Source organism: Populus alba, chromosome 3 (assembly GCF_005239225.2).
Source record: "Populus alba chromosome 3, ASM523922v2, whole genome shotgun sequence".
Lineage (NCBI taxonomy): Eukaryota > Viridiplantae > Streptophyta > Magnoliopsida > Malpighiales > Salicaceae > Populus > Populus alba.
This window is the reverse complement of record NC_133286.1, coordinates 13832333-13859550: the sequence shown is the minus strand read 5'-3', so window position 1 is coordinate 13859550 and position 27218 is coordinate 13832333. Positions and strand designations below refer to the sequence as shown.

The following is a 27218-nucleotide window of genomic DNA, read 5'->3' as shown; positions in this document are numbered from 1 at the left end:
CGAATTTAAAAACATTTTCAAACAGGAGGATGGACAACTTTATAAATGATTAGGAGGGCAATAACTTTTATTTTTTTAGTATATTTTAAAAATATTTTTTTATTTTAAATATATTAAATTGATATATATTTTTTTAATTTTATATTTTTAATGTGATGTCAGAAATAAAATAAAAAATCTAAAAATAAAATATTTTAATATATTTTCCAATAAAAAATATTTTTAAAAACCCACTTTATACCTCAATATCAAACACATTTACATTACGTTACATTGCAAAGCAAAACAATGGAAGATAGAGATGTCAATGGGTATCTATGGAACGGGTTTTGTAATATTTATATTCAAACCCGAACTTAAGATTTTTACCTGATCCAATCAGGTATAAAACAAACCCGACCCAATCGAGTTTATGGTATTCATAGGTATCCTTTTAAACCACCAAAATTCATATTTCCTCAATCTCAACACAATTACGGCCGCCGCTCCTTTTGAGCAAGAAATTTAAGTTCATCTCCTTTCCAATCTTTACTAAAAACTTTTGGACTTGGAAATATTATTCCAAACTTTGAAACTTGATCTATTCTTGCTTTTCATTTTCTATTAAAGAAGGAAATGCAACCAACACTGTCGACTTCAACAATACACAAATTACGACTGGAAGAGATCTACGAACAAGAGCAAGTAGAGAGCATCTGTTCTCCACGATCTAAACAGATTAGATTGACCAAACGGTTATTCAAATAATAAACACATATATACCAACCAGAGATGATGATGGGTGTTGGAAGATCTGATGAAGTATTGTAATCTTGATCAAGCAAATCATTGCCGCACATCTCCACGACTTTGCCTCTTTCTTTCGTGGCTTCTGATGTGAGGGGGAAAGGGTGACTGGGAGTATGGGAAGCCTAACACACAAACACACTCATAAACACACATATACATACTAGTTAAACGGTTATTTTAGAATTAAAATCAGTTTTTTTTGTTTGGCTTGGTTGCAAAATTTTAAACAGTTATATATATATATAGTTCCTATTCAAATAAAAGAAAAAACGTTGTGACCAATTGGATTTTTCTAAATCATGTCCTAAGAGCATGCACACTGTAACGAGGTATTGAATTCTTAAAATTAAATTTTTCACTTGCACCACTAATAACTAAACATTATCACGTGTTAGATCTTTGACTTGATGGCTGGAACAGAGGACTTAACTAGCCTTGTACCACGCTCTTTACAGTGAGTTCAGACTATTTTTTTGAAAAATAAATTTTATATTTGATTTAAGAATTTCAACTCCAAAGTCTATCTTTCTTAGATTTAACTTTTTTAAAGAGAAAATATTTTTTGATTAAATAAAATTAATTATTTGAATATAAAAATCATACACTCACTTTATAATATTTTATTTATTAAAATTGAGCTATTTTTAGTTCAATTTAAGATTTATAATTTATAGGATCACAATAGTCATCACAATCATGAAATAGGGTTATCCATAATTGATACATGTGAGTCCTGGTTGTCATTGTTGAAATATTTATTTTAATAAAATGTCATTTCTAGAAGTTGTTCAGCACGCATCAAAAAAATTTCTTCCTAGCGTCTTTGCTTTTAAGGTTAGAAAAAAATGATCCTACCCACGGTGGTGGAGCACGGATCACTGGTATGATTCAAAATGACTCGCGGTTAAAAATTGGAATATTAAAGAAAAAAACAAAACACAGAGAATGAGATGAGCCATTCATCGCAGCATGTTTTCTTCGCCACCGGAAAAAGATTGATCCAAGCAATTGCCTCCCTTCCCACATATTAGATAATCCTGTCTTATCCTGGTTTTACTGCTTTTCTCTAGCTGGTCTACCTGTTCAAAAAACACTCAGAGAGGGCAGGGTGGAACTTCAATGGTGGTTCCGGCTTGAATCATACCCCACCCAATGAGCCGCCAGTGCTTCTCCACTCGGCGGCTCAATGCAATCTTCTCACCCTTGCTGGTGCAGACTGGAGAAGTCAGCTGTAGCTTTGCCAAATCATTCTTCACAGCAAGAACTCGAGCCCCGGATGACATTGACCCGATGTTCAGCATAAGAATCTCTCCCTTTGTCAGTTTTGATACCTTTCCCTGCTTCTCCGAACCCTTTGTCCTGACACCAATAAGCCGTCTCAAAAGGAAGAAATTCACCTACACATAAAGAAAAGAGAAGGGCACAACATTAGCATCAGAGGTGTGCCTGTATCCTGCATCACAGTAAAAAGCACCCAGCAACTTTCACAGGCATGTTTACTGCAATATTGTTTTTAAGCAACACATATAGAACGCACCATCACATGCATATTGGAAAGCAAACGGGATGTCTAATATTTCCTGCCTATGCCAAAAATAGAACTCCACCTAGCTACCGAATTCAACCCAACTGGGTAGGATTTCATACATATTGCGTAAAAGTACATGCCTATAGATAACTATACATGACTTGAACCTGAAAAGAAATTTGATTGAATACAAAAGGTATCAATAAAAATATCAAACTACAAACATTATCGAGATTCGGTTCCTTACCTCAAGTTCACCAAAAATCTCAGGAAGAGATCCAACATCACCAAGAACCTGACCCACCAACCTATCCGCACGTGTCAAAGTGGGGTCCATGGTTGTGCCAACACCAATGAGACCTCCAGGCACAGCAAATTGTAGCTCGTTCTGCTCAGCATACAATGATACTATTCTAGTATATATTGGCGTGCATTTCATGTTCCCAGCATCATCTTTAACAATGATCCCAGGACGGATCTCAATAAATTGATTGACCTTCAAGACGCCCTGCATGGACATGATAAACAAAAATAACAATACTCTTAAACCAAAGATTCTCAGAAAGACCAAATACATAAATTTATCTCTCTCAGGACCATAGCATCTTCATGGAAACAGCAAGCTTCAATAACCTAAATCAAGGGCTCATGAGTCCCAATGCCTAAAGTCAGTTCTCATTGTCAGTCCACAAGACCTCAAACAAGTAAAACTCACTCCGAGCAGACACAATTATGCTAAAAACAAGCATGTCTCCATTTCCACAGGCTCAGGGCATTGGCCTAATGTAGAATGCAGGACAGCATTGAATAGAATAAGAACAAATGCATGGGCAATCCAGCACAAAGTAACCAAGATCTTGCACCAAGTATAGACACCATGTCAGTAAAAACTGCATAACAATACTAACCAACCACACATTTAAAACATACCCTGAGGATGCTTCCTCCAGCCACGCCCCCTCTTATCTCATCAACCTCATATCCAGGCTTGTTGACATCAAAAGATCGAATCACAATCATGTTAGGTGGTGAGATAAAGTTCCTCTCTGGAATCGGGATCCTTTTTATGATGTACTCACACACAACATCTATGTTATACTTTAGCTGAGCAGAAATTGGCACTACTGGTGCACCATCAGCAACAGTTCCCTGAAAAAAAATATTAACAAGAAATCAGCAGGGCACGAGTCTCTTTTTTTTTTTTTTTTTTTTTTTTGGGGGGGGGGAATCAGGAAAAAACACAAACAATGCATATAAACTTAACCAATGAGATGTGTAAAAATAGCATAGTGGTAGCAAACCTTAATAAATTTCTGAATAGCTTCATGCTGGTTTATGGCTGCATTTTCCTGAATAAGATCCACTTTATTTTGAAGAATTATAATATGTTGGAGATGCATGATTTCAACAGCAGCAAGATGTTCAGAAGTCTGTGGTTGGGGACAGCTCTCATTCGCAGCAATGAGCAGTAAAGCTCCATCCATAATTGCTGCTCCATTAAGCATAGTAGCCATGAGAATGTCATGACCCTACAGGAGAGTAGAAAACAAGTAACATGGACGAGTCTAGTCACATAAAAGCATATAAGTACACTAAGCATTGCAACTAAAAGGTTTTATTTCGCAATGCCAATTAAATAAGAGACCATGTGATTAGCCAACTTTTTCTTGCTATTATCCAAGCAGTACAATGGGAAAGGGAAACAATCTACCAACACCACATCTAATTTATATTTGGAGGAAGAGACTTTTGGGTCCGAAACTTCATGTGTTGCAGTCAAAATATGAAAAGCATATACAGTGCATGAACCATGAATAAATAAAGCAGCTGGTTCGACCACTTACCAGGCAGCCTTAATATCCAACAATCAAAATATGAAAAGTTACACTCTGAAAAAACATAATTAAATAGAGCACCGGACACCTTACTGGGCAATCAACAAAAGAGACATGTCTCAGCAAATTCATCCTGCAGTGTTTGGGATCTACATCACACACAGGATTATCTTCCTTTCCACTTCCATATGCCCTACAAGAACATTTCTCACATTAAGAGCGAAATGCCAGTACTTAACCTAAATAGTAATACTCCACCAATGAATTTTCTCACTTGTAGCACTTTGGGCGAGGGCACCGCTCATCTTCGCACTTGTATATCTTCGCATTTGCATATCCGAGCTTTATTGTAATATTACGCTCCAACTCATTTTTAAAACGAACTGTCTGCACATGAATAGCAAACCGCCAAATTAGCACCTCTCAAACTCATGCACAATATGACTGATTCTTATGTATGAATATTGAGAGAGGATTTCTTGCCATGACAAAGCTAAATCCCCCTTCATCCGAAATAGGACCAATCCTAAAACCACACGATTCAGCAATAGTTCATCCCTTAGTAGTCAGTATAATTATTATGTTATATTCTAAGTGGCAAGGTCATTTTGCATTATATATCAAATGAACTGAGTCCAGATCATATTTACACTACAAATGAAGGGGATTGGATAGGGAGAGGAAAGACCACTCTTATCAACCTCAGGCTTGGAAGGCCTTCCATTACATAAGGAAAAAGAAGAAAGGAAGAGAAATTAAGATGTTTTCCACTGGGTTTTAAATGGAATTCACCGGCTCCAATACCTATCCCTATAGCAATTACTGTCACATAACATAACCACAGTAAACTCCCGACAGAAAATAGATTAAAGATTCAAGCACCATGACACAGAGATAGCAAAACCAGCTAAATCACCTGAACACCAGAAATTGCTTTCACAACAGTAGACTTCCCATGCGCCACATGACCAATAGTACCTGGAAGAAGAAGATGAAGAATTATCAGTTTCGACTACAGCGATCAACAAATGAGCTTGTAAAGCCTACTCACAAATTCAAAGAATTACCTATATTAATAGTGGCCTGACGCGATATAACTTCAGGAGAGAGTGGATGCAACTTCGTCACATCCAATTTACTCAAGTCTTGTTCCATCAAGCCTTTCCGCGCCATCTTGATTTCCCCCTGCTTCAACTGATTCCTTCTCAAACGAATCGCAAAACCTCTTTTCTGCGACTCTGTTTGCTGTAGAGATGGAACACGCGGCTATGTGGATAGCTAGGGTTTCAGTGAGCGCAGAGACGATGTTCTTTCTTTTCTTTTTCTTTTTAATTTCGGGTTTGAGTAGGTGGGTTTGCTGTTATTTTGAATTGGATGTAAGGGTAATTTTGACGCTCCGGTGGTTTAATGGATCGGTGTGCGACCATGGTTGGTTCATGGTTACTGAAAAAAAAGAGTTTACAAATGTTGCGGCGGTTATTATTTTTAAGGGTATTTTTAATTTAAAAATATATTAAAATAATATTTTTATTTTTTATAAATTATTTTTAGTGCTAGTACACCAAAATAATCTAAAAATATTAAGACAATATTAATTTAAAATTTAAAATATTTTAAAAAATTCATATTTTTTAAAAAACATAAAAACAAACAGGCTCTTAGTTTTTAGCTAAAGATGGCTTGTAATATCCCGTGTCACAACTCAAAAGTTAGGAAAATATAAGTGTTCTAAAAGGCCATGTTTGTTTCCCGGAAAGTAGTTTCCGGGAAAACCATTTTTCAAACTTTCATGTGTTTGTTTGTCATTAGAAAAGTTAGTCAAAGGAAAACACTTTCCGGTCAACGGAAAACACTTTCTAGTCAATTTCAGTAAAAAAAAAAAAATTTGACTTGGTTTTCAGAAAAGTGTTTTCCCTTTAGCTGTGTTTGTTTTGCGAAAAGTTGCTTCCGGAAAATCACTTTCCAAACTTTCTTGTGTTTGTTTGCTAGTAGGAAAGTTGGTCAAATGAAAAACACTTTCCAGTAAAAGAAAAATTTGGCTTGGTTTTCAGGAAAGTGTTTTCCTGAAAAATTTGGGGGGGAAACACTTTCCGGAAGTTGTGAAAAAATTAGAAATGTCATTATTTGTTGATTATATTAAATTTAATCCTCAAACTTTTGATTGGTATATATATTTTGTTTTGAATATTTATTTTTCAATTTCATCTCTTAAAATTTTATTTTTATATTAGCTTTGGTCCTATTATTTTTTATAATTGCTATTTGCTTTTTCCTTATCATATTTTTATTAAAAAAATTTATCTATCAAATTTGGTCCTCATTCTTTTGATTGTTACTTATTTTATTTGAAATAATTTATGAAATGTTGATTATTATTATTTTAATTTCTTCATCTTTCATTTTTTTAAAAAAAAATTTAGATTTGATCTCTATTATTTTGATTATTATTTATTTTATTTGAGATAATTTATGAAATTATATATTTTTTTTCAATTTCATTCTCATTCAACTTTTTAATTTGTAAGGTTTGTTCCTCATTATTTTAATAAGCTATGTATGAATATAGGATATAATAAAAAAAATTAATCATTATAAATATTTTTTTAGATTTCATTTTTTTTATTGTAAGTGATTAAATATTTTATATATATTAGATAAACTTGAAAAAAAATTAATTCATTAATAAATTATTTTCCAGTTCATTTTCATAACACAACCAAACACTGGAAAGTGTTTTCTAGTTCATTTTCCATAACACTTCCAAACATCGGAAAATACTTTCCAGGACGGAATTCACTTTCCAAAAGGAAACCACTTTCCTGCAAACAAACGGAGCCAATTCAATAGGTGTTGATTAAAAGGTTGAGAAAAAAAATAGGTGTTGATTAAAACCAATGCAATAAGCCCATATAATTTTGATAATATAAATAAAAAAATAAACAAATGGCAAGTAAAAAAGTTAAAAAAAAAAAAAACTTACCCAGAATCCATTAAGTTTAACATGTAAAATCCACGACCTAGATGTGATATTAAGATAACTCCATTTGAAAGAAAATTAAAAGCTTATTGAAGAGTGAAACTTAAAAATTAAAAGAAAGAAAAAAATTGATTCAGGTTCAGCGGTGTTAACTTGTTAATCCTGCGACCATAAACATAAGATTGAGATAATTCAATAGAAAGAAAAGAAAAATAAAACATGAAGATCAACTCATAGTAAATCAAAAATTGATTGATGGGATTGAGAAATAATCAATAAAAAATCTAAAAAATAAAGACTAGAGAAAATATGGTATCTTCAGCATATGGCTTTAAAATGTCTTTCAAGATCAGATCTTAAATAGGAACAACACTTCATTTTAAAGTATTCATACCGTGCTATTTCCTTGTCGTTTAAAGCTTCTCCAAGAAATTCATAATAGAACCAGCCCACTTAAAGGTCAACAAAAATAAATAATGAAGTAAAATCCTCAATCACAAAACATCAAAGGGATGGGATTTAGAAAGAAAAAAAAACAATAAAAAAAGAAGCTAAAACAAAACAAAAAGGATAAAAAATGAATAAAAGTTGACATAAAAATAAATTAAAATAAAATTATGAATATGAACATAAAAAATATATGCTTGTCAAATTTTTTGGTATTCATAACATATTTATTATCCATGAGATAGGAAATATATATATTTATAAACTACAAATTGAAATTTGAGTAGCACGTGGATATCAATCTTATGACTATTATATCCATACTTAACATTCATAAAATATAAATATATATTTTGACTCGGGTTTGAGTGGGTTTTGGTATGCGTTAACAATAATCACACCCTATTCATTACTCAATGGGTAATGTAACAATTAAAAATACACCGACTTGTTTGGGGTAGGTCGAGGCGGCATCTACCAGGGATCAAGTTAAATTACAATCCATAATGTTAAGGAATGGAATTATAAAAATAATAGAATTAGAGAAGTACTAAAAATGAAATAATAATAATTAAAAAAATAAATACTAAATATGAATAAAAACTAAATGAAATTAAATGACTATGAATGAAAATTGAAAAAAAAAACTAACCTGTAAAAGATAAAAAAAAACTAGAATAGATAAAAATCATAATGAATCAATTTAAAATAAAAACTAAATAAAATCAAACGGTAAAGATAAAATTTTTAAAAAATAAACTACAAAAAAAAATAATTGCAAATCAAAAAAAAAAAGAACCACATCGTATAAACAAAACAAAATTAAAAAAGCTTGTGTATTTTGTCTACGAAAAGATAGATAAAAGAGGGGGTGTTGATGCGCCTTAAAAATTGCAACGAAAGATGGTGTTCAATGATGAGAGAAGCATGTATAGGCTATCTAAAAAATAATTTTGAAAAGATTTAATTATTTTTTATGTTTTTAGATTATTTTAATGTATTGATGTTAAATTTTTTTTTTTTAAATTAATAAATTTTTAAATAAAAAATACTTATAAAAAACAACAGTATAATATTTATAATCATCAATCGAAACAACTATTGATCGTGTTAGGTACTTAGACTATTTGTAAAATGATTGAGACTGTTCGTAAACTTTTTTTGGTTTTGATCTCCAGAGCCATGCCATTGAGGTCCTTGCATAGAATAACCACCGTAGGCAAATATCTCACCTGCGTCGACTACTTTGATCAGCATGACACCCGAAGGAGTTTTCACGATAGCTCCTCTTTTGTTTCTTTGTGCTTTTTTTCTTTGAAACAACTTCGTATATAAAATAATTTTTTCTTAAACTAGGGCCTAAACACAACCAAAACTGAGCAGCTACTCTTATCAACAGTACATTTCAGTTTCTACCCCCTAAAAAATGTTGTAGCCTAACCAGGTGATTTCCATCTTCCTTCGGGCCTTTAAGAGTGTGGCTGTAGTTCTTTTCAGCTGCTGGTTGTTGGCTGACTTGTAAAGTTCATCACCGAAAGAGAGATACAGAGAGAAAGGAAGAATCAACCATGCCTCCAAACGCACCAAGACCAACAGGACGCCACAGAAAGGTCTTATTTTTTTCCTCTCACTCTCTTTCTCATATTAGACCCCTTTGTCATTTTTCTTTTCCTTCTTTTTTCAGAGGCTAACAAGGATGGATGCTGCCGTAGATGCAATGAGGAGCTATGGTTTCTCTGATGGGTTGATTGTTTCAACTGTCAAAGGGCTCTTGGAAGTGGGTTTTGTTTTGCTTTTAATGTTTTCAATGTGTTAGGCATTTAGGGGTTTTACGGGAAATTTATCGATTCAGGTATATGGTGAGGAAGGTTGGCCCTTTATTGAAGAGAGCTCATATAAGGTCTTGCTCGAGGCTATTCTCGAGGATCTTGAAAAGGAGGAGCAGGAAAAGGTAAATATTTTTTAATTAATGTAGTTATTTTGTTTGCTTTATATATTTTGTTGAAAACAAGGCATCGAATGCTTTGAATCACCAAGTTATGTTGCTATCTATGATAAATGCACAAGTAATTGGATTGGGTTTGAGAGAATCAAAGAGGAATATGAATCATGTTTGAAGTTTGGAGAGGTATGCATAATCCTAATAAATGGGCATTACATTGTCATAAATGGCTTTTACCTCCAAGATAGGTATTTGTTTTGGGATAACAAGCTTTGTATCCCATAAACATCAATGCGTGATTTCTTGAAGAAACTGGACTATAGAAATGATGGGACGTCAATTTGTCTATTCTAGTTAAAAGAGGGGCATTGCCAAGTTAGTTGGTTAATGTTGAACATGCCAGTTAGGCAAACATGTATCTCAAAGAAGTATGATTTTATATTTGTTGTTGATTGTTTTTCCAAGATGACCCACTTCATTTCTTGTACCAAGATCGCATATGCCTTTAGAGTTGCAAAACTTTTATTTGATGGAATCGTCAAGTTGTATGGTCTCCTAAAACCATAATTTATGAAATATTTTTGAAAGATCTTTTGACATATAGTTAGTACAACGTTGAAATTCTCCAATGCCTACCACCTCTAAATAGATGGCCCAACTAAGATGGTCAGGACAAACTTTTGAGATGTTTGGTAAGTGATCATAATAGAAGTTGGGATTTGAATCTCCTTTTGCCTACGGTGAATAAATCTATATGCATGAGTCCATTTGAAGTTGTCAATGGTTACAAACTTAAAAAGCTTGTAGACCTTCTTCTCATGTCTCTTAATGCTAGGGTGTCTAAGTCAGTTGAGTCTTTTACACATAGAGTTTATGATTTGCATGTTGAGATCGTAAAACAAATGAATTCAAGCTAGTAGTGCACAATACAAACTTCATTTTGATTTACATAAGCATCACAATGCATTTAATGTTGGAGTTATGTCATGACATGGATTAAACGCAAACGGTATTCTCTTGGAGCCAATCGAAAATTGCAGGTGTGTAATATTGAACCGTTCAAAGTTTTATAAAGGGTTGGGTCAAATACTTGTGTCATTGACCTACAAACCCATCCTAGATAATCATTTTGAGATCTTTTCGCCCAATTCTATTCTTGAGACCCCTATTGTATTATCCTTTTTATCAGCATGAAAGAAATATGTTGGTGTTATTTTGGATGAACAAGTTGTTTTTACTAGAGATTATGAGGGTTAGAGATTCTTAGTTTGTTGGGTAGGGTGACCTAATTCGAACGATACTTGAATCACTAAAAATACATCGCAGCAGATAATTATGATATACAACAATACTATCAGAGCCATAAAGAGCTACACTTGACAAGGTTGAGTTTTTCAAATTCCAGAAAAGTTGTGAGGACACCACACTCGTGAAACAAATCAAACAAATGTATGGTCAAAGACAAGAGAGGATAGTTCAAATCATCACTCTTTGATAGGAAGATCACGCACATTCAAGTTCATGTTATTGGGCTTTTATTTAGTTTTATTATTGGATTTAGTTTTATCCTATTTTGGACTTATCTTGTTTTAGTGAACCGTTATCCCAATTATTAATCATGTTTTGATTCGGGTTTGCTTAAGTGTATTTTTCTGCAGGATTGACACTTTTTGATGATTGATTAAAGAAATTGCAGACATACCTTTCTCCTCTTGTATCTTCGGCTTCTTCTTTTCTTATCCTCTTCAATTCATTTATCCTGCATCACAATTTGAAAGAATTATATTCGTGGGTTGACTACTTTTCTGCTCATGATTCTTTTCTTTCCATCTATTTTGAAGAGTAATACGCTGCAAGAGAATGAGAGGTGTGGAAACAATATCGAGATATCAGCTGGCAGTACATCAAATGGTGCTTCTGTATCGACTGGCCACAGCATAGAAGCTGTGGCCCCGGCATCTCAGACTAACAGAGTTCTACTCACCTCATCACAGGCTGCAAATCCGGACATAGCATTAATTGGTAAAGCATCTCATAATCAGTTTTCCATTCTGTTCTCAAAGTATTGCCACAAAACAAAAGAAACGTAACCTATAGATATTCAAATTCAAGAATAGCCAACTTTTGAAGTTTTCTTCTCCAGATTTCTTTTACTCAACATGACATCATTGAATAAACTTTCCTTATAATCAGTGAACTTAGAAAGAAGCCTTTTCTTTTCTTTTCTTTTTTGTACAATTAAATGGAATTGCCTCCAAACATATCTGTGGACTGTGGAGTTATTCTCATTACATCACTGTTGTTTTCTAGATGGTAGTACCCCTGCATCTAAAGTAGGAAGCAGCTGGAAAGATATAAATCTGTATGAGAATTGCATTGAAAAGCAAATTAACAGTGACAATGGAGCAGCTGTTATGAATTCTGGCGGTGTTCAACTACCTGGCAACACTAGCTCCCCTGTGCCGCCCTGCAAGCGCAGACCCTGCTATGGATGGATTAGTAGTGATGAAGATGATGACACGGACCTGGATCTCATTGAACTTACACCGGCGCCATCACCAGCAGTGGTAGCAAAGTTACTTTCTGGGATTGATATGCCGAGGACACGCAAGAGAAGGTGGGATGCAAGACCTGAGGATATGTAGACGTTCACCTTTTGTATCTCTTATGTAAATCCACAGGCTTCCGACTCCTTTCTTTCAACCACGGAAGTGCAAACTTTTGAACAATTTAGGACGTTATTATTGATTTATTGAGGATTGTTGTGTAGTAATTGACCCTAATTTCTTGCACTAAAAGAATTACATGTTTTATTCCTATCTTTCCCCGGCAGAATAAAAAAAATCAGAGCAGCGGGAATTCCAACAGTCAAGTGTCCCGATTGAAGTGGCTCCAGAGGGTTTAAAATCAGGGCCCCTTACCCTGTGAATTGAACTGCATGGATTCTTATGCATTAAACTTTTTGTGGGTATTTATCTAAATCTCAGATATAACTCAATTTAAAATACAGTGTTGTTAAAGTTCCTAAATATTTAAGCAAATCACAAAGCTTTTTTGTTTTCACTTATCTACTAAATTTGAGCTCTATTAACACTTAAAAGATCATTTTTTAGTTTAACTTGTAGAATAAAAATACAAAATATTCTTTAAGTTGAAGATATTAGATTATTTTATTGTTTACAGTATAAAATAAAATAAAATGATCAATCTGACTCCATATAATTTTTTAAAAAAATCATAATGATAAAAAAAAAAATTCTTATCCTCATAGACTTTTTTTCCAGGGGCAAATTCATAATTTAACTATTATAATAAATGGTCTTAGGAGATTTAGTTTTTTTTTTTGTTGATATTTATTATTTTTAAGAACAGAAAAAATTTCCCTCGAAAACGGATAGGATTAAGAGGCCGAACAACCAGAACGTCCCGAAGGATCAGGCATAATTAAAAATACAATCCATAGCTCAGCCCCATAATCCTATTACCGTTTACCGAAACAATTGGATGGCTCAGTTTCCTCCAAGCTCAAAGTTACTTGAACGGTCGTTCCAGCGACCATCGAGGGAAAAGAGCATTCCAGAGAGTCTATTCCTTGCAAAAGAGAACTCGGACATTTACAGACGAAGTAAAGTTTCTTTAATAAAATGCAGATCAGGAAGATTCATCTAACTTGATAATGACATTACAAGGAACATGATAACATTGATCACCCAATAGCTTACACGGACGGTATCACACTATTACGCAAGGAGAAGACTGATGAATGACTGGAAAGTACTACCAGCTCAGGGGACTTTTTGATTGCTGCAGTTTTGATTTGTAGGAGCTCTCCATCTCCTCCTGCAATATCATGACTCTGCTTAAGCAGGGATTTTCATTAGCCATAGATATATGACCAATTGGGCTTAGACATACCTTGCAGGATTTTAGAAGAGGTTGCAGAAATGATGATCTGAAAAAACTGATGGGCTGTCCAAGTGAGGTTCTATCCCATTCTGCCATAAGAAATAACATTTTTTTAAGCAATTACCGATGCTATGAAGAGTTCTGAAGGAGCATCCAAATGGTAATGCACATACAGCAGACATGACTCAACAGCAGTATATCCTAAAGAAAAAGTTGAGCTAATTTCACATCATTTAAACGCCAAAGAATGCTTAAATGCGTAAAGGTTTACATTCATTTACCATTTTCATCTTCTGCTCTCGTTCCTCCTATGTTAAGTTCTTCAAATAGCTGCAAATCCAGTGCAATTATTTAAGAACTCGAGTTAAGGAGAGATTATTTCACTGTATCAGAGAACCTCCCAAAGCCTATGCATAGAACTGGTACATCATTTACCTGGGAGAGAGTTGGCACCGCAGTTGGATCAAATTCATCACAGTGGTTTGGATCAATAGGCACACAAACACGTCCTGGAGCAAAGAAAACAAAGTATTGTAAAACTAGACCACAACTAGCAGAAAATTCAAAAAAGATGGCTGTGAACACTTCTATAAAGTTACATGAGGTGATTTTATCTTCCACATCTTAGGACCATTTGATAATTTTAGTTCAAATTTTCACACCCATCATTGATCAGGAACCAACAGAATTTCCAGGTTCCCACCTGTTTTTGGATGTACGCAGAAAGGTGCCTTCAGCAAATGGTTCATGTGTCTTGAGACCTAACAGGAACACAGAGCAGTCCAATGTGAAGATACAAATGTATAATCATGTAAAAGTTACATACGTGATAAAAGTTTATAATCCACTATCTCTATAACTGGGTCACCCCAACATGGTTGCACTCTTGGAGAACGTAAAACTTGTTTTAAAAAATTGGCAAACAAGGATGGATATTGCTCGTACCTCCATATCAAGTCTCGGATAGGTAAAGGAAAACACAATCTCTTCAACACACCTACGCAGCCCTTGTGCCTGAAACAAGCAATGGAGTAAAATGAACACAAATAGAACATGCTGTTTACAAGAGCAAAAAGGCTGTTTCATGCATGGCCGACAAGAGTTCTTGCCCTGGAGTCAACGAAAATTATTAAATGCTTGAACTCTCAAATGTCAAAAAGCAGGGTAAAAAAGAAATAAAAATGGAAGGCATTTATTACAAGAACCAAAATGATTGAAAAGCAAAGGTTTCGGCATTCAAGAGATCCATGCTTTCCATATGCAAATGTGAGGAAACTTAAAGGCTAAGATTATGATAGAAGAAATGAGAACAAGGTCTTGGGTTTGATCAGAAACTTTTTTTCCAAACCATTTCAGAACAGTAGTGTTTGTAGTAATATTTGCACCTCTTAAAATCCGACTGCAGTCAATTGTCTTCAACAGCAGTTTGATTTCTCCTCTATCTGTCTTCAGCCAGTAACAATCTCCATCATGCACGGACAATATCCTTCAATCAATTCCCAATATGTTTCATAAAATCAGACAAACACACTTGAAGCGTTCCAGTAAGGAGTTTGTTTCTTTCCTTTTGTTCCTAAGAATCCATCATTGATCCTTTTCCTCAACTATTTTCACCTTGCACATAATTTCTCTTCCTACTTTCAACTCCTAAATACTTCTACTATCACCCAAGCATTGCATCAGGGACCATTGTTTGGTGCAATAAAACAACTTGCAATTCCAAAGTGGCCGTTTCAAGCATTGAGAGTAGATACTTCACTCAAGCAGTTTGAGCAGTAGGATAGGAGTGTTTCATGTCTCCCTTCTATGATCCCTGGTCTAAGAGACCAATACTGGGTAAAGACCAAATTGTTGTGAACGGAACAACTAAATCTTTGCAAACAACACTGGACATAATTAACATCATTGATAACCTCCCAATTTTTTTTAGGGTAAACACTTTTCAATGAGAAACTGCAGACCTCAATTAGGAAAAAGAAAAATTCTTGGGCACTAATATTCACCAAATGTATTAAAGTCTCAACAACCTTTAGTTCAATGCCAGACGATGAGAAAATTATATGAAATGATAAAATAATCAGAACTGACAAGAAATGCAGAGGTCATTGATTCTACAAAAAGAACAAATATTCTCTTACCTTGTATTTTCCAGATTGCAGTGTGTTCTTTAGCTGCTCCCATCGAACAACATTAATGTCTTCTTTTGAGCCTTTCTTCGTCTGCCACTTTCCCCGTAGCTCAGAAGTAGCAGCTGCAAAGATGGCATGCATTAAAGTAAAAATGGCAGGATGACATGGAAGTAACTGTATATGGAAGAATAATCATGAAATGTCTATACATTTGTCTGGAATCATCTCCAGAATCTTCTCATATCTATCCTCGGTTGAAAATATATTCTGAGAGAGAAGCAATTTTGTCTCAAAAAAACGCTCAAGAACTTCAGAATATGACCTCCTGCATCACAAATTGTCTCAGTAGAAGACTAAAAGATCCAGAAGCATGACAGGAAAAGAAGTTAACAACAGTATGGTGAGAACTTACACGAGAAAAGGATGGAGGGCAGGACCAGTCAATGAAACCTTTTTGCTGCTATTTTCATTTCCCTGAATGGAGTACAGAGTTCCATTAAAATTTATCTGTATGAAAACAAATCCAATACAAGTATACAGCTTAAACATACCTTGTATACTCGAAAATAATCAGCAACAGCTGCCCTCTGTTCATTTGTCAACCTGCAGGAGTTACAGTAAAACATTTTAAACCTTTGAAACACATCATAGGCAGCGTACAAAAAGAAATTAGCTTACAGCTTACAAGATGCTTTACCTTCTTGCTTTCCCATCACAGACCCAGCAATGGACACCACGCCGGCCACTATAAACCCATAGAATGTGGTTAAAGCCAAAGTCATCTGCATGACAAGACATAATTAAGTTCCACAAAAACATAATTAAGTTCCACAAAAACTTAACTTTAGGCTCTATATTTTGAGTTTCATGTATTAGCGAGGCATGGAGCTAGCTCTACTCCCCTCTTCTAACCTTTATGCCTATAAATTGAACTGTGAGAGGGGGGGAACGAAGGGAAAAGAACCATTACTGGATGAAACCTCACTGCAACTGGAGGTTGAGCAGACAGGAGGAGAATCATAATGCTCATAGTGGCTTTTATTGCGGACAAAAGTGAAACTTTCACATTAGCCATTATTCTATATGGCGTTCATGAAAGTTCCAGCACTTGTCAGTATTCCATGGCATACATAGCAATTTGGTTAATAGAACCAGATTTTGATAAGAGCTAATACAATGAGATTACAAATCCCTTTCGAGTTGGTTGTTTTTGTTCCCTTTTTGCTTCAGAGGACAGCTTGTTCTTGTAATCCTGTATTCACTTTCTCTCAATAAAGTAATCTTTTATCCAGAACAGAAGAAGCAGGAATTTTGAATGAAGGCCATAGGGACTCCTACCTCTAAGTGCAGTATCAATCACTTTAATAGCAACTGTCATTAAAGGCCAGCATTCCAGGCAAACATCAGCTCCAGAGCAGCAATATCTAACATCATCATAGTCTGTTATATCCTGAAGAATTGGACCTTAAGCAAGTCAACTACCCGTTGAGTAAAAATAAAATGTTAAACTAGGCTGTGATAATCCAGAGTCTTCAGCAGTTCAAATGGCTTACAATGTCAAATATTAGCTCTCTCTCCACTGGAGTAAAAACATTATCGCCACTTTGGGCATATGCATTCTTCTTAGCAGGCTGCAAAGTAACAGTAAAACACAAAGCATGTTTGAGAAGAAAGGGACCAGAAAATTGCATAGGCAAAAACATGAATAACAACTAAAATAAACCAAATAGCATAATCCCTCCTATGCTTAAGAACACCAGCTTCCAAAATCTAGCCCAGTATTGCAAAAATGGTTGGTCACGCGGTTAAAAGATAATACTCTAACATTGTATTAACAACACATTAGTGTTCGATGTAGGTCCAGAAATTGAAACCATGACGAAACTAATTAGCTTTAAATGCCTTTTTAAGCCCGAGTAACTCGTTACCCAAGTAACCACAGGCGAAAATAAATAAAGAGAATTAAAAAATTCCACTTACATCTACACTGTAAACAGGACCGATATCGATTTTAAAGGGGCACTTCTCTTTGATTGAATTTTCAAGTTGAACCACATTGTTGAAAGACTGATACCGAAGGTAGATATCATTTTCCAGTGTAAAAGAAAACTCTCTCCGGCCAACGTAAGACTTGTCACAAGCCGGATGCTTCCCATCTGCAAATAATAAGCATCAATTAGGCATGAAAACAATATGCGCACACACCAGCAACCCCCCCCCCCCAAAAAAAAAATAATAAGATAAGAAAAATAAGTACCATTTCCGTAGGACATCCATTTGAACATATCAGCATAAGGAAAGAGCTTTGCTGCCATTCATAAAAAGAAATGGTAAAATAATTTGTAACCATGAGCTATGTAAAAAGAAATTAAAAAGTTATTTAGGGTTTAGTTTGGTTACCATAATAAAGTTTGAGGTAATTAACATTAAATTCGCTAGGGACAGAAACATTTCCCTGCTTCTGTCCATCAATCAACATGTCTTCCCTTCCATTCTCGCTTTCTTCTCTATTCATGCTTGCTTAGTCAGAGAGAGAGAGAGAGAGAGAGAGAGAGTCTGTTTTTCAAATTACAACAGCAGAATCAGCTGGCGAGACAGATCCTGAAATTAATTACTTCAAAAGCTTTGTATTTGTTGAAATTAGCTAGCTACTTTCTCTCTCTCGGTTTCGCTCGCTATTTTCTCTAATTGCTTCTCTTCTCTTCCCCTGTTTGTCTTTCTTCGATAGAAGAACATAAACCACAGAATTGGATCAAACGGCGTCGTTTGTACACCAGAAATAAGATTTCTATTATTTGGCGGGAAATTTGGGAACTACTAGGGCTTTAGGGCGGGAATCGACGGGATGGATAATAAAGGGTCGGGTCTATATATAGACACACATTTAAGATTCGTGTACCCGACCTACTACGCTAAACATTTTTGTTTATCGGTTAAAAATATGCTCGGGCTATATGTTTTAAAAAATAAAAACATGACTCCAGACATAGACATAGCTAAGTAAACAAATTGTTATAATTTAATTAAATAATATATATATAATAATACTAAATAAACTAATTTAAATAAAAAATAATCTTGGAGCCTAAAAAAAAGTTGAGGCAAGGAAGGTAAAAGATTAGCCAAACAAATAAAAAAAAAATTATTTAATTTAACATGTCAAATATACAATTGAAGATCACGAGACTACAATAAACTACTAGAAAGTAAATAAAAAATAAAATTTAATTTTAAATAAATTCAGTATAAAATAATAAAAAAAAAAATAAAAAATATGAATAAGAAAATCTAATAAAAAGCAAAAGTAGAATAGATTAGAAAAGGCAATACTAAAATAATTAAATATTAAATAATGAAATCTGAAAATATTTTTAAAAAAAATTCAATTATGCTTTGACTTAATAAAAAAATATCTATTCAAATAAAAAAAATATCATGCTTTGACTTGATATTAATAATAAAAAAAACATGATGAAAAAACAAGAAAATCTAAGAAAGTAGTTTAGTAGATCTTTTGTCTAGGGGTAATAAAATTATTTTATCATGTTAAAAAAATTAAAAATATTAAAAATCCCTTCCATATAAGTTTCTTTTTCCAAGGACAACTAAGTCGTTTTATTACGAAAAGAAAGAAGTAAAAAAACTAATATATCCCCACATAATCTGAAAATAACAATTAAGTCAAGATATAAAGACTGTATTTTTTTTTGTATTAATTTTAAATTAATATATTTTTAATGTTTTTCAATTATTTTAATGAATAAATTTTTTTTATTTTTTTATATCAAATTAATAATTTTTTTAAAAATAAAAAAATATATATTTTTTAATATAAAATATTATTTAAAAAATAACTGAAACCACGTCAACAAACACGCTGGAAGATTCTAATTTAATTTTAACATGATAAAAGAAGGTGTTGACTTATAATCTATCATGGGATGCTCCGAAATCAGGCCTGGTTCTAAAGGTGACGAGTGCCTTTCATGGTAGAATAGCCACGGGCATTCCATGCCATGACCGTGGAGCTTGCAAGGCTGGATATCTCCATCAAGTGAGGAATGACCGGAAGAGTTTGAGCTTTCTGAACATATGCTCTGTCATCTACCTCACCTTCATCCTTGCTATCGGATTTCTTTGCCGGCAAAGCGCAGAAAGCATCTGCCAGGAACAAAACTGACACTGCTAAATTTAGGTAACTTTTACCAGGAATAGGATACAGATTGGCACAAAACTTGTAAAGCAGTCATTTCAATTTTCCCAGGTCCCTTGCAAAGCTCTGAAGACCTGGCATGTTCTAAATTGGAGGAATAAGAAGTAACTGTTGATTTTAATATTTCAATTTCAATTTAATGATTTCAATTTTAGCTGATGAAATGAAGGCTTGTCAGGCTAAAAGAGTCAAGAACCATCTTCAACATGTTCTTGGAGAAATATGCACGCGAAGTGGATTCTTCATGACCATGGTGAAATCCTGTTTCTCTGACAAATCAATGGCACAACCATTTTCAGCAGTCCATGTAAAGTCTCTAACCAAATTTGCCACAAAGTATTCTTGGTGAAGCAATGCCATGGCAATGGCAGGGCATGCTCTCCTACCAGCACCAAAGGGCATCATCTTGATCTCTTTTATACCTTTCATGTCAAACACTACCTCTTCACCATTGCCATTTTTTAAGAATCTCTCCGGTCTAAATTCCATTGGATCTTCCCACACATCTGCATCCCATCCCATGTCTGCTACCGTGAAATTAATTATCGAATTTCTGGGTACATCGTAGCCTTCTAATTTCGTATCCTCCGTGACCCCATGCGGCAGTATAAAGTGTCCCGGGGGGTGTCGTCGAAGAGTTTCCAGAATTACAGCCTTCAGATAAGGCATTCTCTTCAGATCCTCCTCTGTTATCTCTTCTCCTGGTTTTACTGCAGCGTTGATTTCTCCGAGCAACTTTTCTTGTATGTGTTGGTGCTTCACTATATTAGCCATAGCCCATTGTAATGTCGTTATTGAAGTGTCCGTCCCGCCGTGAAAAAACTCAGAGCACAAACTCACCAGTTCTTCATCCGAATACTTTCTGCCACTGTCTGGTAACTGAAAATCTATCAAGGTATCAACATAGGACAGAATGCTCTCTCCCCCTCCTTCATCCATTAATTTCTGGTGTTTTTTCTCTCGTCGGGCATCGATAAGAGGCAGGAGGGCATTTTCTAGTTCTCGGCGAGTCTCCAGAAGTTCCCTCCACAACTTGTGAAACAGAATTTTTCCCAACTTAGGCATGAAATTAAGCAAATTAAACTTCACGAAATTTTTTATGATAGCACGTTGCACTGCAGTAATCTGTCTAATAACACTCTCTTCATATTTCTCACCAAAGCACAGGTAAATTAGCAAGCAAAACACAGCATGTTGAAAATGATCAACAACAACAATTGCTTCGTGGTTCGGTCTCGCTTCTTCCAAGAGTCTGCTCCTAAGTATGTTCATTGCCCATTTTCGGCCATCGGAATACAAATGTAAGCGTGAAGGATGAAACGCAGACATGAAATTTTGACGGAGCTGGAGCCATAGCGGTCCATAAGGTGCAGTAGTCACAGTAGTTTCGTTGCTTAACATGATACGGGTGGTCTCAAGAGCTGGTGGGCGACTAGCAAATATCGAGCCACTACGTACAAGTGCCTTATGGGCAGCTTCAGCAGTGGTTATGAAGATGGAAGGCTCGGATCCCAGGTGTAGAGTCACAATAGGGCCATATTGGGCACGCAGTTGGCGGAGAACAGGCTCCAACGAAGAAAAATTATTGGATGATCTCAGAAGCCATAAAAAGTTTCCTAGGACGGGTAAGGTAGGGGGCCCTGGTGGCAGCTTTTTGTTTTTACGGGAGAGATCAAGAAATGACAGAAGAAAAACGAACAGGCAAAGAAATGCAATCAGTAACAACCAGAACTCCATAGGTGCAGTCAATTAAAGAAAGATATATGGATCTTCCGAGAGAGCGAGAAAGAGATTTATAGCTACTAATTGGTAAAGGAAGAGGTAAGCATAACATGTTAGAGATGCAGAATTTTATAGATGCAAGAAATTAAGAATATCAGTTCATTAACTGCCATTAATGAAGCTTGGCAAAGGAATTTACCATTTAAACTGAACCCAGTTTCAACTCATTTAATATGATTCTAGAAATGATAAGTAACGCATAGAATGAAAAGTAACGCATGTCAAATGAATTGAATTACGAGAGAAATTTGGCATGGTTCCAATAGAATACAAGTACTGAACTACAGACAGAAAGTTACAAATATAACCCTTTCAGGTCACCTTTTGCAGAAGAAAAATGGGGTTCTAGATTCCCAATGGTCTCTCTGCATTTCCTTCGGTTATAGTTTCTCCTACCTCGAGAAAGCATCTCGCCAGATTTTAGCTTTTTTTTAACATGTTATCATCAGAAAATAACATATAAAACAAAAGAAGTGAGTCACAGACAATTAAATCACAACAAAAGCTTACCATAGAAATTCATATCTGAGTTTTTCCGTGTCTCGTACTTACAGATATAAATCACTGCATGAGTTGAGATTTTGAAATTAATCCCAGAAAGCAAAATTCCGAAAAAATATTCTGAACTCTTCCAGAGATGCAAAACCGCAGGCAAAGAAGAGTTCCAAGGAACAAAAAAGGACAGTATTGTTCAACATTAATTATGACTCAAAAATTGAAGAACTTGTAATAGTTTCTCATTTTTAGTTATTTTCATATTACTTCATTATTACATCATTTCATGAGCTAAGATCAAACCACTTGCAAGTAGCAATTACACTGACTCCGACAAGGAATGTAAGTTATGGGGAATATAAATAAGGGCTGGGAAAGCAGAAGCTTTGAGGCAAGCAACTAGATCAGGGACTGACTCTGAGCTAGAATCCATAAAGAAGGGAATGGCTTTTCACTAAAATGCATCAATTCTTTCTCCTTTGGCAGGGAGAAGCTAGGGCTATAGGCTGTTGGGGAGATCCTTCAGATGACATATGCTGTTATCTATATGATCCGATCGATTTTGTTTGCAAGGCACGCAGTAGCAATAGAAATCAGGGAAAGTATACAGAAATAACTGTTCTTTTCTATTCTATCAGTACTAGATTATAGTGCTATCAGTTTTTTTGAGACATGACTTGAGTTCCAGACTCATGGTAATGATATCTCGACTCCAATTGATTCTCCTTTGAAACAGATAAAGCTCTACAATCAAACATTTTAGATGATGGGCTGATTATTTGCTTTATTGGTTCCGACAGTGGCAGCTGCGGAATCCGCTAATGGGTTGATCATTTTTGCTATTACTTTTCGAGTCCGAGGGACTATTGCTGCGGAATTTATTAATAGCATTCAAGGCTAAACATGACTCCTGTAGAATTACCAAAACACAGAGCTTTCCTTGCTCCTATTCGAAGTACTGTATTGGTTGATGTTTCTGACACTGGATGCAATATAATGTACACTGCTATCGCGATTTCTTATTACGTTTTTAGAACTAGTTGAAACTACCTTGTGTTTTGGTGTGATTTACCAGGAAAAAAATTATTAGAATTTGTTGAACGACCACTAATTTCTTGTAAAGATTCTTGCATGTCATCTTTAAGAGAAAAAATATAAATTCACTTCCAAAAGTACGAAACTGCTACAAAAAGAAATTCCAGGTAATCAACAGTTAAATATTTTAAAGGTTTTGATTCTGTGCTTAGAACGCTGCCAAGACAAGGATTCGAGGCTTTAAAGATTACGACCCGAGGAGCTTAAAAAGTGTTTGTTTTTTATTGAGGTTTGAAAACCATTGCTCTGGGATTCTGAGCCTGCATCGAAATCTGCTCTTTGACAACTCAACCACAATCCCTATCATGGACTTGCTGAATGAAGTGTGTTCTTTTCTAGAAATGTCTGCTTATCTCTCGTTCTGGTTTATATATAAAATCTGTTTACGTTTATTCAATTATTTGTGTTTAAGGGTGATGATATATTAGATAATAATATAAATTATATTATGAGATTTTACTTAATAGTTTAAGTTATTAGATTAAAATAACTTTTTTTACATGATATCAAAGTTATGTGTATTATAAGTTTGAATCTTATTACTTCTATTTATTTAATAAAAATTAAGTATAAAATAATATAGATTTGTATAAGTTTCAAGTTTAAAGAATTTTTACTTAAAAAATATATAAAAAAATAATATAAATTATATTTTAAAATTTTATTTAATAATTTAAAATATTAAATTGAAATAGTTAGGTTGCTTTATTTAAATAGGCTGGCCTTTAATTCACCGCATTTTAATGAGAATGGTGGGTAGGAAATGGCCGGTGCGCACTAATAGTCGTATCTATGACGGAGATGATAAGAAATATAGTCAAGATGAGCCTCGGACATGTAGTTTGGGAGTTCGATCAACCTCAGGTTGTGTTTTGGTCAGATATGACAGAGTATAGTTGTGAATATTCTGTCATAAACACGTGTTGCATTGTGACTTTCAGGTTCAGCTAGCGAATAGTAATCAACTAGGTCATCATTGTGTCTCCAAACATCCAGAAGAGAAGCCTCCTGCTGAATCCAGCTGATTTATTTTAGTCACCTATGTATACTTTCAAATACCAGGAAACGCGTTCTCCTTGTATTTCGAGGCTGTCTTGGCACTGCTCGCCTGTCTGGCAAAATAATTTTTTGTAAAATTTTAATTTTTTTTTGTTTTACTAAAATTAAATGTGATTTGTACTTTCTGATCGTTTTGATGTGCTGATATTAAAAATAATTTTTAAAAAATAAAAAAATATTATTAACATGCTTTTTCAACATGAAAAAGTTATTTGAAAAGCAACCACTATATTTCCAGAACTGTCAAAGCAGTGTGGCATTGAACGTGGGTGGCCATTTTGTCATTTGAACTATGGAATCGATCGAGAATTCATCTTTGTTGTTTTTTCATCAGTGCAAACGATAAATTTATATGGCTTCAGTGTTGATTTTCTTGGAGCATCGATGTTGGATGTTTGTATATCTTTGATGCTTCAAATATCAGCGAAGAACAGTTCCTTTCAGATTCAGTAACTAGAAGTATGGTTTTGTGATTGAAGCACTGGAAGTTTTTAAAACTCTTAGAGCTGGTTTGGGAACCCGAATGGAGCACAATGAGGGGAGTATCGTTACGGTGGGGTGGGTTTATATAATGATGATTATTTTTTAAAATAAATTTTTATTTAAAAATATAATAAAATAATATTTTAAAATGATATAGCAAATCCACCTAGCTAGTTCTTTTTTATAATGAACTTTAATTTGAAGTTTGGTTGACAGTATGATTGTAATTATTTTTCAAATAATTTTTTATGTTAAAATGTATGTTAATGATTTTTTTATTTTTTAAAAATTATTCTTAATATCAGTACATTAAAATAATTTGAAAATACTAAAAATATATTAATTTGAAATTAATAAATAATTAAGAATGTTTTTGAAATATAAAAATTTTTGAATATTAAGAACTTTATGCTATTTCATATTATTCATTGCATGCTTATCATTCACATACAGGGACTGCTTGCAAAAAAGAATAAAATTGATTTAAGGATTAATTTGTATATATCATTAAATCAGAGGATTAAAAAAATTTATAACAAGAAATGAATTGTGATGAAATAAAATAAATTCCCGGAAATTTATCAAGAATCAACGTGGATTTTTGTGAAAATTTTATTCAATGTTGCACTATCCTGTCACCAATTATATATATAAACTCGTCTTCCGGCAGGGAATGACTTGAATAATGACTTTGGTATCTCACTTTCTTTGTCTTTTTACTTGGTCCTTGAAAATTTATTTGATTTGTGGTTGGTCTAGACAATTTATTTTTTATGCATGCGATTGAAAATCTCAAGATGTTGAGGAAATATTTCATTGATCGATTAATTCTCGGTTTTGTAAATAAAATTTAATTACATTGATTTATAATAATTAAAGCTTCAGGGACCTGGTTTGAATATTAAAAAAATATCCAGGCCCTTTTTTTGCCAACATCATGAATTTATTTGCATGGTCAAAAGGGAAATTCACATGCCTTTTTATTGTTTTGATCCCTCATTTTTTAGTTCAATTTGGTCCTTCACATTGGCTTTATTTGGTTTTTACATTGTGGTTTGTTTTAGTTGCCTTGGTACATGAATCTTGCAACATCGAGGGAATTTTTTTATGCTTGGTTGATACTTGATTTTGCAAACTAAAACAAAAATTGCTTAGGTTTTAAAAAAATTAGGTGTTAAGAAACAAAATTAAAACTAAAACAATTACGGGGATTTGGGTAATCAAGCGGGGGAAATAAGCTGGTGCATGCAACGCGCTTGCCAACGCATGAGAGGTGTTCGTTAGCGGTGTTCATGCGACGCGTGATAAGTCTCCCAGTGGCCAAATGACGACTTCTGCTTCAACATTGGAAGCGTCTACAATGCATGCCAGTGGTAAAGATACAGTTGGGCTCTGGCAGGTTTCTTTTATTCCCTCTTCTCTTTCTTTTTTTCTAGTCATGAATCACATTGAGTCATTGACCTTTCAAATTCGAAAGGTGTCCTAAATTTTATTATTTTATTTTTGTAATTAAAATTAATTTTTATTATTTTAATGATATTTATTTTATTTTGAATTACTTTTTTATTAATTTTATTGTTCATACCTTAGGATCTGGTTTTATTTAATTTTCATGTCAAATGTGATATTTATTTTTTTTTATTGCTACTTTTTTTATCTTTTTTTTATTGGTTTTTTTAATTTCACCCTTCAATATTTGATTTATTTTATATTTTATATAAAATTTGATCATTATTTTATTAGTTGTTATTTGTTTTATTTTTATTTTTTATTATTATTATTATTATTATTATTTTAATCCCATCAATCGATATTTTTTTTAATTGAGGATTTGACTTTATGAATCTTTTAGTCTTGCCTTATGTGAGATTAATCATGGTCTTATATTTGGGTCTTGATTTTGAAGATTGGTTTGAGTTAACTTTAGTCTTTTTTTTTTTTTTACTTCATCGTTCAAACATGAGTTGGTTAAGGGGATTAAGTTTCATGATTTTTTTTTTATTTTTTTAATGAGGTTGTTTCGATCTCATATTAGGTTGCGTACTTAACAAGTTGACCCGAAGTTTTTATTCTATTTTTTTTTCTTTTATTTAGATTTATTTTATTTAATTTCACTCTTAAACATTAAGTTGTGCAACGTCTAAGTTTTGTTGTTTTATTTAATTTGTTTTCTAAAAAGATTATTTTGGTTTCGTAACTAAGTAGTGTATTTGAAAAAGCCGAACTTCAGTATACCTAGATTGGTTTTTTTATATATTTTTTTTAATTTTATTATTCAATATCTTAATTTACTAGAGATTAAGCTTTATATTTTCTATTTTGTTTTATATATAATTATCATGTTTTCATTTAATTTTTATCTTATTATTAAATATTAAAAGGGTATATTTTTTTGTAATATTGACAAATTTTATTTTTTAAGTTGATTATTATATATATATATATTAGTTTGATTTATTTATTATTGTTATCTATTTTACTTCATAATATTGTTAAATTAATCGTATTTATTAAATAAAATAGTAAATAACTCAAATC

The 27218-nt window shown here is 33.7% G+C and overlaps 4 protein-coding genes across 4 annotated transcripts; 1 reads left to right on the top strand and 3 right to left on the bottom strand.

Annotated features, from left to right (window-relative positions):
- Positions 1 to 1624: 1624 nt before the first annotated feature.
- On the bottom strand, positions 1625 to 5533 carry LOC118028705 (eukaryotic translation initiation factor 2 subunit gamma). Its single transcript, XM_035032402.2, has 8 exons — positions 5220 to 5533; positions 5069 to 5130; positions 4427 to 4539; positions 4246 to 4345; positions 3619 to 3846; positions 3248 to 3466; positions 2565 to 2825; positions 1625 to 2186 (listed from the first exon to the last, which is right to left on the bottom strand). The coding sequence occupies exons 1-8, from the start codon at positions 5323 to 5325 to the stop codon at positions 1884 to 1886; spliced, it is 1392 nt and encodes a 463-aa protein (XP_034888293.1). The 5' UTR covers positions 5326 to 5533; the 3' UTR covers positions 1625 to 1883.
- A 3178-nt stretch (positions 5534 to 8711) lies between these two features.
- Positions 8712 to 12337, top strand: LOC118028706 (uncharacterized). The gene is made up of 5 exons (XM_035032403.2): positions 8712 to 9186; positions 9261 to 9353; positions 9429 to 9527; positions 11360 to 11540; positions 11829 to 12337. Exons 1-5 carry the CDS (start codon positions 9145 to 9147, stop codon positions 12161 to 12163), a joined length of 750 nt encoding a protein of 249 aa, XP_034888294.1. The 5' UTR covers positions 8712 to 9144; the 3' UTR covers positions 12164 to 12337.
- Positions 12338 to 13011: 674 nt separating this feature from the next.
- Positions 13012 to 18402, bottom strand: LOC118028707 (uncharacterized). The gene is made up of 16 exons (XM_035032404.2): positions 17954 to 18402; positions 17811 to 17861; positions 17534 to 17709; positions 17107 to 17184; positions 16892 to 17003; positions 16251 to 16335; positions 16105 to 16156; positions 15966 to 16027; positions 15763 to 15878; positions 15563 to 15675; positions 14370 to 14438; positions 14128 to 14185; positions 13860 to 13933; positions 13706 to 13754; positions 13434 to 13513; positions 13012 to 13358 (listed from the first exon to the last, which is right to left on the bottom strand). The coding sequence occupies exons 1-16, from the start codon at positions 18066 to 18068 to the stop codon at positions 13296 to 13298; spliced, it is 1353 nt and encodes a 450-aa protein (XP_034888295.1). The 5' UTR covers positions 18069 to 18402; the 3' UTR covers positions 13012 to 13295.
- A 1115-nt stretch (positions 18403 to 19517) lies between these two features.
- Positions 19518 to 21503, bottom strand: LOC118028774 (cytochrome P450 89A2). The gene is made up of 2 exons (XM_035032484.1): positions 19973 to 21503; positions 19518 to 19714 (listed from the first exon to the last, which is right to left on the bottom strand). The coding sequence occupies exons 1-2, from the start codon at positions 21501 to 21503 to the stop codon at positions 19518 to 19520; spliced, it is 1728 nt and encodes a 575-aa protein (XP_034888375.1).
- Between the last annotated feature and the right edge of the window lie 5715 nt (positions 21504 to 27218).